The sequence below is a fragment of the Anneissia japonica genome, unplaced genomic scaffold (genome assembly GCF_011630105.1).
Source record: "Anneissia japonica isolate Jap-2015-1 unplaced genomic scaffold, ASM1163010v1 scaffold287897_len220637_cov155, whole genome shotgun sequence".
Classification (NCBI taxonomy): Eukaryota; Metazoa; Echinodermata; class Crinoidea; order Comatulida; family Comatulidae; genus Anneissia; species Anneissia japonica.
Window position 1 is genome coordinate 8,671 of NW_022721454.1, and position 19,629 is coordinate 28,299.

General features: G+C 33.2%; 1 protein-coding gene across 3 annotated transcripts in view; it reads right to left on the reverse strand.

Moving 5' to 3' along the window:
• Nucleotides 1-1,795: 1,795 nt before the first annotated feature.
• Nucleotides 1,796-19,629, reverse strand: part of LOC117111550 (lysosome membrane protein 2-like) — a 41,571-nt gene continuing 23,737 nt past the window's right edge. For 2 of the 3 annotated variants that reach the window (XM_033254484.1, XM_033254483.1), the window contains exons 5-13: nt 19,351-19,545; nt 18,156-18,297; nt 16,911-16,980; nt 15,962-16,143; nt 13,254-13,372; nt 11,197-11,270; nt 7,289-7,340; nt 6,628-6,807; nt 1,796-5,009 (exon numbers count right to left, since the gene is read on the reverse strand). In XM_033254484.1, the coding sequence (XP_033110375.1) occupies nt 4,959-5,009; nt 6,628-6,807; nt 7,289-7,340; nt 11,197-11,270; nt 13,254-13,372; nt 15,962-16,143; nt 16,911-16,980; nt 18,156-18,297; nt 19,351-19,545 (1,065 nt within the window). In that variant the 3' untranslated portion in view covers nt 1,796-4,958. The remainder of the gene's footprint in view (nt 5,010-6,627; nt 6,808-7,288; nt 7,341-11,196; nt 11,271-13,253; nt 13,373-15,961; nt 16,144-16,910; nt 16,981-18,155; nt 18,298-19,350; nt 19,546-19,629) is intronic. The other variant, XM_033254485.1, reaches the window with a different exon arrangement.

A 19,629-nucleotide genomic window follows, 5' to 3' on the forward strand; every position in this document is an offset into this window, starting at 1 on the left:
ACTTCCTGTACATTGTTAAGTAAAAACTTGTTCTCATGGCGACATTTGGAAACCAGTTCCGTTCTTTTGTTTAAAGTTCTGGGCTTATTACTAGTGATTATATAATATTTTCCCCATAAACAGATTAAATTTCTTTGAGCTGGGGAAGATGATGACCGTTTTAGCATTGACCAGGTGTTGTGTGCGTTTGTTTTCCAGGTTCCATTATTTCAAATGCTAATAAGAAAACAGCAACGGCAGATCTTGCATTTCAACAGTCCACAAATATCATGTAGGCCTACAATTAAAGAATTATCACATGTTGTCAAAACAGGCATGTTCGAATGTGAACCCAAAAACAAAAACACAAAAACATTGACAGATAGAAGATACTTTATTGTCTGAATTACAGAAAGTTCATCATGAGCTGACAGCCATTTCATTTCATGAGGCTGTTATATGCAATGATATGGCAAATCCAACTAGAGAGGGCAGCAGACACCTTTTCTGGAACATCAGACAGTAGTTCCAGTCAGCAAGTGTTAGTAACAAAATGGCCTTGACCAAAACAAATGTCCTTATATGAGGCCACTAGGACCCAAGAGGTTAATATTAAAAACATGTATTCTTATTTGTAATGGTTACAGCTCATATTTATCTGTTCAAAATATTTGGGTTTTTTCACGTACCAATAACAATAATTTTAACAATAAAAATAACAATAATAAATTTAAAAAAAATATTTGTTTTAAATTTGCCCAGTCTTTTACAGGGGAAGTTTAAATAACATTAATAATAAAGTAACAGTTCTAATAAATAAAATGTTTTGCCAATTCGTTTAAAGACTAGGTGATTCATACTGAATTACATAATTTCATAATCTTGCATTAGATTATATAATTATAACTTAATTTGTAATATGTCATTCAAATTATTCTCTCTAAAGAATTTCTATAAACTGTGCTATTATACACAAAATTGTCAATATTCACAAATTTCTCACTAAGGTTCTGTGTTCACACAGGTTTTCTGTGACAAAAATCTGTGATTTGCCCTTTTAATAATATGAAATTTATAATCCACCAATTCAAAATTTATCAAACGGGTTTCTTCCAAATGATTTTTAAAATAAATTATGTAGGTGATTGAAAGATAGAGGGATAAAGGTAGGAGAATAACTAATAACGTGCAGCGTCATTGTGCCGAACTGGGTATGGGTGTGGTCCGTGACTACCTCTAGCAGCCGTAAAGAGGCGCTTCATTGTGAATGTTCACATCATTCCACAACTAAAGGGGCTCAAATGAACCATAACATCGGGGTAAGACCCTACTCTTCTGAAAGATGCAATGGGTTCTTTAAAGTGCACATGAGCCAGATGTATACACTGGACCATCATTTTAAGTCCTTATCCGAGAAGACTTGGTTCTACCAACCGAACCATGGGCGAGGAGCCGCTGGAACCAGCGCCGATGTTAAATTATTAAATTTAATTATTTTTTTTTATTTTGGTCAACATATTCCAGTCAAAGAAAATAAATAATATAATACTAACAAAAATATACTAATTACCTATATATTAGCAATTTTTTATACAACTGTCTTATTACTAATTATAACTGGCTCCTGGCATTTGGGTTTGTAATGTGGAATGGCTGAGGGATGATTTTCATTAAAAAGTTAAAAACAACATTAACAATTACAATGAGATATTTTATAACTACAATTAGGTTTAAGATTAAGTTACCGTAAATTGAATTACATAATTATTGCGAAATCTTGCATTAACAATTTTAAAGGAATAATATATATACACAGTTTAAATCACATTTTCATTCGTAATTTACTAGCTGTACATCATAAAAACAATTACCTTTTCTTAGGCTGCAAAAATCTTACAACTAATACACAATGGGGGAAAACACAACCATTAAGAAAATACAAATATTCAATTGTTGATTGCAAAATGTTCACAAAATGAAATATAAATTTATATTTGGGAAAATCACAGCTATTTGACAGAAAACATTAACGTTGAAATTAATACTGAATTTACATTGATATTTATCAACTAGGTTCTCGCTTAATGTTTGTTCTCTAAAAATATGTAACTTTTATACCATTAATAATGTATCCATTTATTTACAATTTGTAAAAATAAAAAAAATAATACACTGCATGAAAGCTGTTTGTTCTTTAATCCTAACAAAATAAATTTTTGAAAACTACACTGATATACATTAGGAATCATATATAAAACCTCTAGACTAGACTGAAATGCATCTACTCTTGAGTTATCTGATTAGATAGCCAGCTATGTCTCACAGACAGTTTCACTGACTGAATGATGTTCCAGGTTTTTACTCATATCATATATATAATGCTACAAATGTGTAACAAATGAATGGAATTGCTGCTATACTGCAAGTTGCATATTAGACAACTGCTACAATTGTTCAGTACTCGGAAATAAGAGGTAAAAAGACATACCAACTAAATATTGTGCTAATTAAAGTAAAATAGCTTCAATGTTATTGGTTTATTTGTGACCTTTATATAAACTCGCTAATCTCTAAGTTCAATCAATTGGACTACATTGCTATCCAAAAGCGAGTTATCAGATTTATTTTGCGATAATTGAATGGTCCACATTCAAACAAGATAACTTGCTATAAGTGCTACGTGAACACAACTTACTTTATGTGCGCTTGTTATTGAATAAATTATGACAGCAAAGCCATAAGCTCATAGTCAAATCATGCAATTACTTAAAGCCCCACTTCCGGCAAAAAATTCACTAAAAAAAGATTTTTTTTTAGAAAAAATGCATATGCATACTCCAATTATTATAAACCATGGAAAAATATTGGCAAAAAATTGTTAGTTTTTACGCAAAAGGGTAAAAAATTAGAAATAGACTATTTCTCATAGAAGATTACCATTTTCATGATGACTTCATTATTAGGCAATTATTAAGAGGTTGCATCCGCTGGAATGCTCTAGCTTTTGTGTATGCTTTATACAGTCAATAAATTGTGCCCCCTCTAATAAGATCAGTTTTTGTAGTTCACACCTTGCACACTGTGGTCGATTGAGTAGGCTGAGATATGTTTGTTTAATTGTCAAAATCTTGGTCGGAATCATTATTTTAACAAATTTGAAATAATTCAATAAAATATTATATTTCACAAGTGTCAATACTAGCAATGGAAAATATCATATTAGCTGTTTTTATGTCTCATAGCAGAACCTAAATCGAGGTAAGGCTAGGCCTAGCCTAGTGAGTATTGATAGGCTAATGTTTCCAGCGCATACTATATTTTTTCGCAGACCTATTGCAAAATCAAATAAAAAAAAACATTTACTTTTTTTTTCATGTTTAGGAATGTCTACATTCAGTTAATCATGGCTTGCTTCTTGTTATTCAGAGTCACATTAATTTTACCATAGTAACTCTGTAAACGCTATGATATAGTTTTCTATGAATAGCGTATCTAAATACTAATACTAATACTAATAGTAATAAAGGTAGTCTATAGTCAAAGGTATTGAAAGGCAATTGAAAAAAAATACTCCTTAGCAAAATGTCTTCTTTTTTAATGAACATATTACCTATAAAAACGTCTAGCATTGAACATCAAAGAGCTTTCGATTTGTGTGACTACGATAGAACTGAATAATTCATGCGTGACAGTCCTATCGGGCATCCTACATTCTCTGCATACGTAGCTTTGACCAAACCACAAAGAGAACTTAACGTTCTTGCATGAGTAGATGACTTTTAGTGGTGTCATTACGTTCTCTGCATACATAGATTTGACCAAATTTCATCCTAGAAATGTTCTTGCATGCGCTGATGACTTTTAGTGACATCATTACGTTCTAAATCCTACCGTTGTCATACAATCGAAAGCTCCCTATTATGTCATGCATACAGTACTCACACATACTTGTTGCAAAAATACTGTATGGCAAATAACAGATTTGTGTAACTTTTATAGATATGTACTGAATACAATAAAATCATTTTGCTTCTTTCTTTAAATAAAAACTTGCTATTTAAATCACTCAAAATTATAGTTACTACAGTAATTAAACTGATTAAACCGATTATATTAGATTATAGACTGATTATTGTGTAATTATAGAACATTATATATACTTCAGGACGTACCCATCCAATCTATAGTCTGCATATAACATTCAACCACACATCTGCCATAGTCTTAAAGCATGTGACATGTTTGCAAAGTGAACTTGACAAGGTTGGATAATGTCAATGTTGAATGTAGGATGAAATTATTAAAACTCTCATGTGCCCAAGATTTTTCATCATAAATCCATACTATATACAGTATGTCACTACTTATGACAAAACCATCTCTTTGTTATTAAAATTCAAAATCGAGTGTTTGGTTTTTTAAAATTAAAATATACAAATATTCTATTACAGTGTACATTTTACAGGAATTAGTGAAGTTAATTCGTGAATGGACGTGTTAAGCAAACAGCTTCCGAGATTCCAAAATCAGTTGGTAAACATTAGGATTTGTATTTTTAAAATAATTTCTATATACTTTTCAGTTAGAAGATTTTTCTTCAATATCTCTTTTTTTAATAAAATTAGGAATTAATCGAAAAACTGATTCTGGGAAGTCATAGTGAAAGTGCAAAATTAGAAATGTAGACAAACTTTTGCAATATTGTATTTTATATTTACATATCTAACACAATTGTGCTTTTGTTTTGGTTCTTATACTTTATTTTAAGATCTAATATTTCTTAAAATTTTCAGCACCTCTTTCAAATTAAGTTGAGTTATTTTGAATTTTAGGGTCACCCATTTCTGAATTTGTTGTTCTTTATATTTATATTTTTTGTAGTGTTTACCATTTACCAAAATAATCTTTGAAAAAGAAAATTTTCTATCAAAAGAATTTCTTTCACCAATAAGAGTGATCGCAGGATATGCACAGTTCCATTATGCCGTTTGGTCTTTCAGCAGTGGAGACGTCTCATCAGCATCGTTTTTCTAAATAAACAAAGAATATATTTTTTTTTTATGAATTTCTACAACTTAAACATTTTATGATTTTCACTAGCATTACTTTAATGATCCAGAAAGAATCAAGCTCACTTTCGTCTCTTCTCTCCCTGTTGGACAGTAGATTGAGTGTTTTTCCCTCTAGATTTATCTATTATCAGTTTGTTTTTCCATGTTTAAAGATTAGTATTTGAACTCATGTTTTAAAATAGCCATTATTTTGGGCTAGTTGTTACATTTAACTTGTATTTAGAAATTTTGTAGTACTGTACTGAAATATTTGAAAATTTAAGGAAGATTCTAAATAATACATAAAATAATAGTAATATCGATGGAAGTGTAAATATTTTGAACAGAATGAAAACCAAATATATCTCACTAATGAACAAAATAAAAAAAGAAAATTAAAATATCTGGGACACTTAATCAGAAAAGAACAAGTACTGTAACAGGTAAGTATTGCTTTAACTAAGCTAATGAATTTTATTAATAATTCCAATTATTGCAAAATGCAGTAGGAATGCGTTAGTAGAAACCTTTTGTTATCTCGTTCGAAAACCAATTCATCAAGAAAGTTTTCCATTACCATACACTCTTAAGAAAAACTTGTTGCCATAGGTGGGACACACTTGGGCCGTAGTGCCATGAAATACATGGCATGAAATACATAGATTATGTAAAAATGGAAAGTGAATTCACAATCAGCAATAACTATGATTTTCTCAAGATAGTACATGTATTATAATCATCTAATATAGAATACTAGAGCACTCACTCCATACAGTACATACCTCCGCCCTGTGCTGAATACCGAACAATACGCAGGCCGTGTATGATGGGCGATTCTATTATTTTCGACCATGCATCTGAATACCATAAAATACGCAGGCCGTGTCAGATGGGCGATTCCAATATTTTCTTTTACGCTCAAGGGTTAAAAATTAAATTTCTGTGACCTTGAATATGCCATTGACCTTTTCTGCCCAAAATACAATCATCTCTTTCTAAAATTATTATGTACCATTCCACTAAATTTTATGATGATCCATTAATTAGTTTTACATAATCTTCCTAAAAAACAGACTGCAGTGATACATAACCTCATTTCACAGAGGCAATAATCAGATTCCATTGAAATGTTGCAAAAACATTTACTATAAGTACTGGTTCTTGATTAATCGCTTGGGATCCAGCAGCTTAATCTTGGGTTATGTGTACAGTATGTGAAAACAAGTAAAAACTAAAACTAGGCTTAAAATCATGACCGTTATTCCGGGGGATTGGTTCTCGAACAAGACAAAGAAAACTCTCTATTAACAAAAAATAATGAAATTAAGTGCTGCATAATCAAATTATAAATTTTAAAATTCAAACAAATTTTATTTATCTGCCTCATTATCATCAGGCACTGTGTGACCTATTCTCAAAAGTACTCATAAAATAAATATTTTATTTTGAGGCAGATACATAAACTGTGTTTGTTTTTAAAAAAATAATTAGTTTTTCCCTCTGAAATGAGGATTTTTTTTAAATAATATGAATAAGCAAATTTACAAAATAAAATGACAAATGATATTGAAATGAAAATAATGTGTCCCATACGTACATTAATGCTCAATTTGCATGGCTGAGTTACCTTTCGTCTTTTAACCAGTATCATTGTCATGGTAATAACTAATATTAGTCCAATTGCCAGCAGACCATACTCAACAGCAGTTGCTGCCTTTTGAGGAACCTGTACTTTATCTTTGAAGTCTTTCACCACTTTGTCAGTTGCTGATGCACTCTACAGTCAGAGAAAAAGTTGCAATTTATCTTTATTATGTAAATGATTTATGTAACTCACACCTGGACAAAAAGGAGTGAACATACCCAGAAAATGAGACCTCTGTAAAGAGTGTCCTTGTACACATTTTATAACATATGAAAGGTGGGACTACAGTAAATTATTGACACAAGTTCATCCGAACTCATTACATTGCCTTTCCCAAATTTCAAATCTAAAGATTCACTTAAGAATAAAGAGTGATAAAACCCAAACATATACAAAAATTAATTCGCTTGCAAAGTAATTTCAAATCCAATTTACAATCCTTCTGGGATCTCCTTAAGAAGGGGTTCCTTGTCCAGGGACACATATCATCAATGGAAAAAAAATTAGTTACAATTAGCAGGAGTTGGGTAATATCTAAACTTCATTATGAGATTGGATGTCAAGCCAGGAATGGGAACTACAGAAAAAATTCATAAAAAATTATAGGATTTACCTCATTCAACCACATTATTGGAAAATATGTCTTGGGAAAGTTCTTTAAAAATCTGTGGGGAAAAAAAAAAGATTTCACAAACTATAAATTATTTTTTCTTGAGATATGTCAATTAAAAAAATTATACTAAACAATAATAAAAAAAAAAGAAAACATATTAAACATCATAATTTCAGTTAGATTTTTACCACCAAGGAGGTTGTTTTTATTGTCATATATTTGTGTATGTTTGTCAAAAGCTTCCTGCCAACAGTTTTATCAGGAATCATCAATTATCAGTGATGACAAGACTTGATCAAGATTAATCACATTGGAAAGACAAAAATGAGCTACAAATCTCAGTAATGTTTGCATAGGATACAGCCATTGAGAATAAAGACAAAATAAAACAGGTAAGCGATATAGTCAAACAATTAACAGAGGCAGTTAATAATCACCAATCTACCTTACCTGAACCACAGAAAGATGTTCTTAGAATAGAACGATACTCACAATCATTCAACCTACGATTCAGAGGAATTAATAAGAATGATTGCGAAAAAGCAGTTAAATGTATCGAGGAATTTATTGAAAGTAAATTAAACTACCATGAGCATTGAAAAAAACACACATATTACTGGAAAAAAGACAAATAAACCCTGCCAAATTATAGCTAAATTTCTATATCATCCAGAAAGACTAGATGTGCTGCAAATAACTATTTGCTGAGTAACACAAAATGTCATATAAGGGAAGACTCACCACGGCAGGATCTAAAGTAAAAGTGAATTCTGCGCGACATCATATTTAGGGGAGGCAGTATACATGAAGATATACGTAGGAAATAGGTCTCTTCTTGCAGGTGTGATGTACCAAAAGTTAATGTAATAGCACCCTCTATCAACAGTAAAGTTTGATACTCTTTGGGCAAATCCGGACTTGTTGAGGAGCAAGAGAGAAACATGGCCATATGGAAACTGGAGTGCTTACATTTTTAAATCTTTCATCCCAGCTGTTCCCTAATAATAATTTTAATCACAGCTTGAACTATTGCATTATAACACTATATTTAACTCTTTGTAATCATCTTAATAATCTGTAAGTAGACAATTTATTTAGTGTAGTTATATGATGATAATTGGTATCGTGGCCTACTACTAGCCTTAGGCCTATGTGATGTAATTCACGGTGATGTCGTGTCATATTAATTATTGATCCAGTTTAGGAATCTGAGACTAGCTATATCAGGGACTGTATATTATATAGATCATTAGGTTTATAATTATTAACTCTGTAGGCAGGAAGCCTGATAATTGTTGTAGAGTTAATATGGTCTAAAATATTATCAAAGTCCATGTATCTGGGCCTATGTAGTGTAAATCAAACTACATAAAATACGGTCACCATACTGTTGACCAAACTTATGACACTCAGTGAATCGTACGATGATGGAATGTTTTGTTTTTATTAATAATCAGCCTATCTATGATACTGTTATATAATTTAATGATGTTAATGAAAGAGTACAGTAATTTAATTGATAATAATTTCTAATCACACTACGTTCTAAGATATCAATGTTGCATTTTACACATTAATGGTGCTAAAAATCTACAGAGTAGATGATTTGAATCATTGCATGATTATAGCATGATCATTGCACTTTAAATGTGTAGTGTGTTAATAAGGATGTTATCTAAACTTTGAAGATGATTAGAACTGTTGTTAGTTCATATTTTTGACCTGACACTTTAGTGCTCATGTTTATGATATGTGTTTATATGACAGGAGCCAGGGTAGTTAGGTGGGTTGTTGGTTTGTTTTGGTTTAACTCCCAAATTCAAAAAAATAAATCTTTTGTGAGATTTTATTTTGTTTTGTGGTTGATTGTTCAGATCCAGGTCGGGTTTATTTTTAATACTGTAGCTCTCAAAATATTGAATTGCTCTCTTTTGGCTATGAGGTTTTTCAGTCGACACATACACTGTATTTATAGGAGCCCATCAGGATTGCCGACAACCAGCAACGATGTAGGATGCTACTGAAATATTGCAGTTGCAATAATCAACGTGTGGTAATCAGTGATTTTAACTATATAGAAATTAACTGGAAGAGGTCAGTTGTTGATGGTATAATTGAGATAAATGTTGAAAGTTCAGAAGAGATACGAACTGAAAACAGTACATAATTAAAAGAAACATTGCCAGTTAGAACAGCAAAAACATTATTCAAAAACAAGCTTGCAGATGAGATTAAAGTGAACACAAAGGTGACATTTTTACCTCTTTTTTCAAATTTTATAGTTCATTTTTGTGCATTTGATATTTCTATATTTATATAATAAATAAGGATTGAGCCGTAGTAGTGTTGCTTATCACCTGTTGGCTTGCATCCTCCACTGCTGTATTTTTGACAACGATGCACCTGACCACACTGCATAAAAATTGTTCTGTATAGGAGTAATGTTTTGCACTACCTGACGTCTTATCGTGCCGAATAGTCAGTAAGTAAATAATATAAATTATAATTCTTCTATAATTAATTTTAGCTTTATTCTCTGTAAAAACATGTACTTTAAAAAAAAAAATACACTAATTTCTATGCTCAAGTTAATAACATTAATGTTGCTTCAAAATGAGCAAAGTTAATTTCAAAACTTATTTTATGATTTGTTGGTAATTTTTCAAGGTAGGCCCTGTACAAAATGCAAAACTCCAATAGGTTGGTCACACACAGCAACAGAAGTTGTTTACGTGCAGAGACTACTCTCATGTCAAAACATAAAGTCCAAAAACTTGTTTTGACTGATATTCAAAAACAGACAAAGATATTTGCCTAATTTTTAACACAAATTTGATTTAAGAAAATGATTTGGCGACCTACTCGTAGTTCGCAACCCACAGTATATAATATTTTGATCAACGCTGTGTTGTAAGCATGCTGGCAAAATCGGTTTTCCAACAAGGTGCTACAATAGTTACAATAGTTACAATGGTTGGCACTGAATCAATGACTACTGTATAATACACTTGCACTGGTCAAATGGATGAACAGTCTTCCAAGTGCAACGAACTTTACACTTAAGCCAAGCAGTGAAACACACAAAACACTGCTTAACCACTTTAGAGAGTAGTAGTAATACTAATGACTTTTAAAATGATAAAAATATTGATTGTAGTTACAGTTATATTGTTGATAGTGTTGATGATTAGGCTGTCTCTTATACACATCTAGATGTGTATAAGAGACAGCCATACTGTTGACCAAACTTATGACACTCAGTGAATCGTACGATGATGGAATGTTTTGTTTTTATTAATAATCAGCCTATCTATGATACTGTTATATAATTTAATGATGTTAATGAAAGAGTACAGTAATTTAATTGATAATAATTTCTAATCACACTACGTTCTAAGATATCAATGTCGCATTATTATCAAAGTCCATGTATGTAGGCCTATGTAGTAGTTCCAAATTGACGCTATAATCATGCATTGTATAATCACTGTATTGTAAGCATGCTGGCAAAATCGGTTTTCCAACAAGGTGCTACAATAGTTACAATGGTTGGCACTGAATCAAGGACTACTGTATAATACACTTGCACTGGTCAAATGGATGAACAGTCTTCCAAATGCAATGAACTTTACACTTAAGCCAAGCAGTGAAACACACAAAACACTGCTTAACCACTTTAGAGAGTAGTAGTAATACTAATGACTTTTAAAATGATAAAAATATTGATTGTAGTTACAGTTATATTGTTGATAGTGTTGATGATTAGGTATGAGATTTGTTTTTTTGTATTTGTGTCAAATCCATACATACAATAACATCCAATCATGACTCGTGTAACAAAAACCACTACTTTGAAAAAAAAAATGTAAAAAACTAATTAAAGCAATATCTTTTAATGGAAAACTTACGGTATATCTGGAAAAGGTCTTGTGTAAATGTTGATTTGAATCCTTTTTGCAACAAATAGAGAGGCACCAGTTAACTAAAAATAAAAGAAAGTATTGGTTGTGTTTTACATCACTCTAAATACAAATAATTATATAATTACATTGAAACATCCATTTTACTTATTCCTTGCAACTAAGGAAGTGCTTGTTAAGTGAGAAAACTGTAAAAATGATTTCATGAATCTGTCAGCCCACGAATTTCACGTCGGCAATCGGCAATTGCCGACCATATTGCCGAGCCAGAATTGCTATAGGACGGCAATTTTTTGCCGACCTAGGCCTAGATTTCTATGCTTCAAAAACTGCTTGGAAAGTCAAAAACTTTGAAACAGGCTACTGGTGGTTCACAAACAGATTTGTTTGTACATTAACTATTTCTAATAGGCATGCAGTACGTACGATTTGTGTATAATCGTCTTGCTTTTCTCGCCTAGTCGTTTTGAAGGCTAGGCCTAGGTAGGATTGACGCTAGCCAGCCAAGGCTTACAACATCGCCCAATTGAAGCCACGTGGGCCGCATAGATCGCATCATGACTTCACTAGTGACAAGTACTGTACATGTGTGGAAAATCCCTGATAGATCATTCTGGGCATGCGCATGGACATGCATGGGCAGTTTTGAAGCAGCCTGTGATGATTTGATCGTAGCTTTTAAGAAAGTGATATTTCCCATGCCAAAGATAACGATAAAACGAACGCTAAAACAAAATTTATTCGACTATTCTTTCAACAGCAATATATTGATTTAATAGAAAAATTAACAAAATCACAATCTGTTGAAAAATGCTTATACTATATAGGCCTAGGTAGTAAAAAATTGTCGAGGCTGCCGACCTCAGAGAATTTAAGGTCGGCAAATTTTTGCCGACCTAATTTTTTCCAAATTTCATGGGCTGATCTGTTCATCCACAAATCGTCAACATTTTAAAGCATTAAAAGCGTAGAGGCCAACTCTACCCATAAGTTACAGTAGCACAAAATTAAAGTATGATTGATGTCAATGTGAAAAATAGCCACAAATTGTGGTATCAATATCAACGACGAGGTCAGCAGATGTCTAATAAATATAATTTTTCACCATATAATATGTTCTAAATCATTTCACCACATCTTAAAATTGCCTCATTAATTATTTTCATTCTAGGAGCCATTTGACCCAGAAAACAATCATCAAACTCAATTTTGGACAGCACCCTTCTTCAAGCATATCCTAATACAACCACTGCTCCCACTTTAATAGACCATGGTAAGTATTTATATGTTTTAGGAACAGGCCTAATATTCAAGTGTGTTGGAAATGACGACACAATTCATATGGGATCACTTGTCTTATAGATTCTGGGTCACAAAAAAGCAACCATGGATCTAGGCCTAGAGTAGGTCTAGATGGTAAGTTAGCAGACCTGGTACAACAGGCAGTAAATATTCTCTATTGCCAAGTTTATGGATGTTCCATGGCAAAAAAAAAAGAGAAACTTGAAAAATAGAGTAAAATAGAGTATAAAGTTGCATGTTTGCAACTTGGCAACAAATAGTTATACCTTCTAAAATTTTGAAGAACCTAAAATTACAAAACTTGGTATATTGCAAAGTTACTACCGATTTATACAAATACATTGTTTTACCTCAGAAACATTGAGAGTTGTTAGGCGCTGTATTTCCGTGACTGAATTTTTGAATTTATCATGTCAGGGGCAATCATGTGCATTATCTCAATTGTGCATGTCATCATTAAGATTGTTGATGTGTTTAAAACACCATCAACCAGTAGATTTTTCTGTCCAAATTTCAAGGGAAAAAACTTATCTCAAAATCGACAAAACTTGGAGTTGTGTTGTCTTTCCATGGACGGCCGCCAAAAATTACTCAGATATATTAAAGGGGTGCAATTTCTCAACAAAATGTTTACATGGATTAGCTATCACACTACACAAACCTGGTACAATTTGCAAAACAGTGACAGTGTAAAAAGAGTATAAAAACACCTCATCAAAATTACAGTATTTATGATGACTTACAGGCTCTGCATCAAACAAAATCTGATGTTCCTCCTTCTTTGGTTCCATTCCTCCAACCATTTCTAGAACATCTGCATCAGCATACAGGAAATGTGGAAGTGAAAAAACTACTGGTGCATCTGAAATGAGAAAAGCAATAGCATATCTAAAGATCAGCTACTGATACAGTAGACAAATCTACATGGTTTCTAAAGCATATGTGCTTGGTTGTCAAATGTTAGCATATGCTTTAATAGTTTAAAATGCCCGAAGATAAACTTAAGGGTAAAGCAGTGTCAGGAGTCTCAAGTCTCCTGGAACTCGCAGGAAACTACCGGAAATCAGGACGGCCTCCCACACTCCCGGAAAATTAACCAATCTCTGCAAATTCATAAATTTTGCATGTTTTTTGCTAAACTTATTATCATTTTTTTTTTTTGCTAATTAAATGTGTGTGCTCGTTAACCAGATCAGTGGCAGATTCAAGGGAAAGGGCAAGCCGGCCTGGGCCACCTAATTATTTCAAAAGAAAAGAACATTACATTCAAATTTAAGTTTAAGAGAGCCATTTCCAGCCATCTAGAGGTGCCATAATCATAAATTTCTTACCTCAGCTCCAACCATGGTGGAGCTGATGTGGTCTAGACCCTCTATCTGTCTCTCCCTTCAATCACCCCACTCCCACCCTTCGACCCGCCACCGCAATCTCCCAAAAATGACTTCTTCCAACTTGGGACCGCTGTAGTTTATGTCAGCATCATCAAGTATGGGAAGCATGCATGCTGAGTTAAGACTTGATGAAGCTGAGCATTATCAAGTGTAAAGCACTTGATAATTAGTGTGAAACACCTAATGAAGCTGAGCATTATCAAGTGTGTAAAGCACTTGATAATTAGTGTGAAACACCTGATGAAGCTGAGCATTATCAAGTGTGTAAAGCACACATGCTTAGTGTGAAACATCTGATGAAGCTGAGCATTATCAAGTGTGTAAAGCACACATGCTTAGTGTGAAACACCTGATGAAGCTGAGCATTATCAAGTGTGTAAAGCACACATGATTAGTGTGAAACACCTGAAGAAGCTGAGCATTATCAAGTGTGTAAAGCACACATGCTTAGTGTGAAACACCTGAAGAAGCTGAGCATTATCAAGTGTGTAAAGCACACATGCTTAGTGTGAAACACCTGATGAAGCTGAGCATTATCAAGTGTGTAAAGCACACCATGCTTAGTGTGAAACACCTGAAGAAGCTGAGCATTATCAAGTGTGTAAAGCACACATGCTTAGTGTGAAACACCTGATGAAGCTGAGCATTATCAAGTGTGTAAAGCACACATGCTTAGTGTGAAACACCTGATGAAGCTGGACATTGTCAACAGTGTAAAGCACACATGCTTAGTGTGAAACACCTGATGAAGCTGAGCATTATCAAGTGTGTAAAGCACACATGCTTAGTGTGAAACACCTGATGAAGCTGAGCATTATCAAGTGTGTAAAGCACACATGCTTAGTGTGAAACACCTGATGAAGCTGAGCATTATCAAGTGTGTAAAGCACACATGCTTAGTGTGAAACACCTGATGAAGCTGAGCATTATCAAGTGTGTAAAGCACACATGCTTAGTGTGAAACACCTGATGAAGCTGAGCATTATCAAGTGTGTAAAGCACACATGCTTAGTGTGAAACACCTGATGAAGCTGAGCATTATCAAGTGTGTAAAGCACACATGCTTAGTGTGAAACACCTGATGAAGCTGAGCATTATCAAGTGTGTAAAGCACACATGCTTAGTGTGAAACACCTGATGAAGCTGAGCATTATCAAGTGTGTAAAGCACACATGCTTAGTGTGAAACACCTGATGAAGCTGAGCATTATCAAGTGTGTAAAGCACACATGCTTAGTGTGAAACACCTGATGAAGCTGAGCATTATCAAGTGTGTAAAGCACACATGCTTAGTGTGAAACACCTGATGAAGCTGAGCATTATCAAGTGTGTAAAGCACACATGCTTAGTGTGAAACACCTGATGAAGCTGAGCATTATCAAGTGTGTAAAGCACACATGCTTAGTGTGCCCGCACCCCTATTTCAAGACTTCTAGATACGCCACTGATTATCAAGTGTGTAAAGCACACATGCTTAGTGTGAAACTGCTGATGAAGCTGAGCACATTCAAGTGTGGGAGGCACAAAATACTTACAAGAAACACCTGATAAAGCCAAGCATTATTAAAGTAGGTGACTAAAGTACCCATGTTTATTGTGAAACCCCTGAGAAAGCAATGACTATCAAAATCCTCAAATAAGGAACAGCACGTCAGATGGTGATCAGTGATCACTGAGCAACCAGTCACTGCAACCTGGCAGTTTGATTTAATATACAGCCTAAATATAATTATATAAAACAGAGTTACTGACTCGTATAATTATAGTTATTTTGGACCCTATAGAAAATAGAAGCCTAGGAACTATAATCTCCTTCAAAAATTGCCTTCAGCCCTGTGGGCTTCAGGCAAATTTTTCACGAAATATTGGCTTCTTCAGCTTCTATTTTCTTTAGGGTCCTCAGAAATGGACTATAATTGCATATCATACGTTAATCTGGTAAGTGCCGAGATTTGTCAATTCTTGTATTGTTCTATAGCAGGCTAACGTGGCTACACATTTTATTAATTATAATTTATATATAAATAATGATATAAAAAAGAACTACTAAACATAGCTTACTTTGTTGGCAATTGCTACCATTGAGTAAACCACCTGGTAAACAATTAGCCACAGTAGGTGTACAGAACCCAGCATTATCGGGATTTACAGACACATTTGCATACAGCTCCGGTGGAACAACATACCGATACAATTTTATGTTTTTATATTTGTATTGTTTATCAAGTATTAAATATGCTGACCTGCAAGATAAAACAAATCTTTTAGTTTACCTCAGTGCGTATTTCATATATATAAACGCTTTCTGAAAATAGCCTTCTAAAGCCCACATGCATAATGGTCTGGTTGTTCTTCGTTAAACCACAGCACAGCAGTGGTAAAAGTCTACTCAGCAAAGACGACTACACGAATTGGAAAACTGCATCCCAATATCAGAGATAAACAAAAAACAAGCCAATATGATGATTGGATAAGCCGAATGAAAATAGCCAATAAAATCGTCAACAAAACGAACCAGTCACATATAGCCAAAGTTTGATATGGTTAAGCAAGAAATATTTTTGGTGATGTCTTGGTATACATAGTTGCGAAGTCTTGGCTTGCCATACAGTAAATATTGGATGACCACAGAGTGCGAATAATTATGTATGAATAAACAAGCCACCAACCTGACAGTGAGAATTTTTTGCATAGTGCATAGTACTATATATCTCATCTCTCTGCTCTAAGGCCAAAAGAAATTATAACGTTCAGACTGTCAGTCAGACAGGATTTTTAAATTACATGCCTACATGTAGGTTTCATGACTAACATTTGCTCACCTCATGTATTCTGGCTGGTAACATATCATGTAATCATCAGGCAAATAGTTAAAGATAAAAGGAGTTAATTTTAAAAACTATTTTGGGCCAAAAAAAGGCTACCCTAGATATTTTTTTATTAATTTTTAATAATCCTTCAGCAACACAATTTTCTCCCCAATTAGACAATTAGTTTAAACAATACAAACCTGCAAATATCGGAAGAGAACAGCCATAACTTCTGATCCTTTTTCAAAAAAGGTGGATTAAGACTCCCATCTAATAGAGAAGATTAAAAAGAAAATTTAAAAAACCACTTAATCACCAACAGTTAAATATTCATTAAAAAACATTTTCATGTACAGTACTTCGAGCAGCAAAAACGTTTGTAGCTGTGTGTCCAATTAACCTACATTCTGCAAACTGTAGGTCGCGACCTATGGCCTAACATTATGCGCATATTTAGGGGTATTGAAATCGGGAGACGGATGTGGAGCACAAAGGTGTAGTGATAAAGTGAGGGGAAATTAGCTGGATTTTAAGCTACTTCAGTATAAGTATTTTCTTACAAAAACTTCCAGTAGGTATATTAGGTTGTACGAGGCGGTAAGTTATCTTAAACATAAAATGTCTGTCCATATAAATTTGAATTGCTCTATTTGTATTTAAAATTACTGTATATGTTCGAATAAGCGTTGCTCTTAAATAAGTGCCACACCAAATGTGATTATATCGTAAGTGCCGCGGTGCTTAATCAAGAGTATGTACTACGTGGTGAGTAATGAAACACTATGAGAAACAGGGTCTTATATATAATGTATATAGTATTAAAATGAATAACACAATGAAGACACAAGCATTTCTTTATAAACGTATATTTACGAAGACGAATGACCTACAATAGGCCTACCAAACTACAGAAATAACTTGAAATAGGTAACATGGGAACAGGCCTGGAAAGCGCCACGCTAATATTTTTTAAAAGCGCCGATCTTGAATACAAGCACTGCTGTCAAATGAATGTTGCACTGAAGTTTTATAAGCGCCGCAGCGCTTATTCAAGCATTTACGGTACTCATGTTACAACTGAAAATATGAATGAAAAATTTAATCAAGATAGTTAAATAATACCTTTTCTGTATTATTTTGCATTATTATTAACGTTAAATGCATCAAAGCTCCAGCATTTTGCACTATATACTGTAAGTTTAACTTTATTATGTATGTGTATGTATGTATGTGTGTTTAACTTTATTATTATACTCTTAAACTCACTGGTAAATCAATTTATGGTTTTTGTAGTAAATAGGGAAAAAGCTTTTATTTTTTTATACTGTTGCTGGAAAGAAGGTAATAACTTTAATACATACTTACGACTTGGGAAACCTCAAATGCAATGAAGATTACCAAGGAAGATTTTAATATATCTTGGGTAGTTGCGTGATTGAACTCACCTGTGCCGTTGAGCATATTTGCATATTTGTCGGACCAGAAGTCCAAGGATCGCTGCCCTTTATAAGATACAATTTTGTTAACTTTTTTCACTTCATCTTCGCCTGAATATATAACATACTCTCCATCATCTGTGTTATTTTTCTAAAACAAAAGACATACACAATTTAAATAAATATTCCTGCAGCCATAAAAAAAAACTCCACCAAAATTGGTTTAGTACTAAACCACACATTCAGTCGCATATCTAGGAGACTTGAAATGGGTAAAGGTGTAGTGGGGGAGGGGGGAGGGATCAATGACTAAGTGAGGGGCACCTTGCAAAATCAGGTGATATGAGGGCATTTTTTATTTACTTGAGCATGATATTTTTGCTTTGAAAACTTTTTTAGGGGCAGGGACATGCACCCCACCCTCCCTCCTCCCCCACCTTTATGTATGCCACTGCACACATTACTTTTGGGACCAAGTATTTCCTTCCAATGATAAAAGATACATGAGCCAGTGCTGAATTTGAGTTGGTCTGTAAGTGAAAGCATTGTTAATAAAAGACTTGTGCTTAGCAAGTCAAAACTTACAGCTAATTAATCAGAGCAATGTGTAACACTTTCACTTTTTTACATGAAGTGAATATGATGAAAGCAACAATAATGTGGCAAAGAAAAAAACTATTTTTAAGGAGACAAGGTTTACAAGAAATATCAAATGAATTGATTGGATCGAGGGAAAATACAGGCTTTTGTAAATGGTGCACAAAACTGTATTATTTCTAAGGTTACAACTCATAGTTTTTCTGGTTTTCCTAATTATATTGAAATATTATTCATTGGAGAATACAATGAATATTTTTCTATCGCTAACTCTTATGTATGTAATAATTAATAATGGTTATAGTAATTTGAGTGCATATTTTTTTTTTAATTTAATTTTTTGTTTTTGTTTTGTGATGATTGTTATACTGGATATGCATATAATAATCAAATAAAATAATGACATCTGAAATTGTACCACGAGTGATCAATACATTTATTTATCTATGCGGTGGCCCTCATGGTAGTGGCATATGATTTAATTTACTATATAATGTCAGGAATTTTTACTATAATTTTGGTCCAATAAAAACATTCTCTGAGTTCTGAGTTCAAAAATGTTCAATCACTTTTGAACTGACTATCTGTAATACTAGAAATTACTTACCCCAGCATAAAAACCAAAATAAGAAGACGGCATTAAATTAAGTTCGTGAGCTAATTTCAGCAAAGGATCTTCGTAGCCCCACAGGATATCATGTACTGATAGCGTAAGAAATGTATCATAGCCTATAATTTCCATTATCAGTGCCAGAATCCCATTTATTGGACCACTCTCATACTGGAGAAGGTTCACAATAGTCTGAAAAAAAAAAAAAACACTCAAGACTTCAACATTTCTTGAAATTTAATAATTTTTTAAAATGATTATTCAATTAAAGTACCC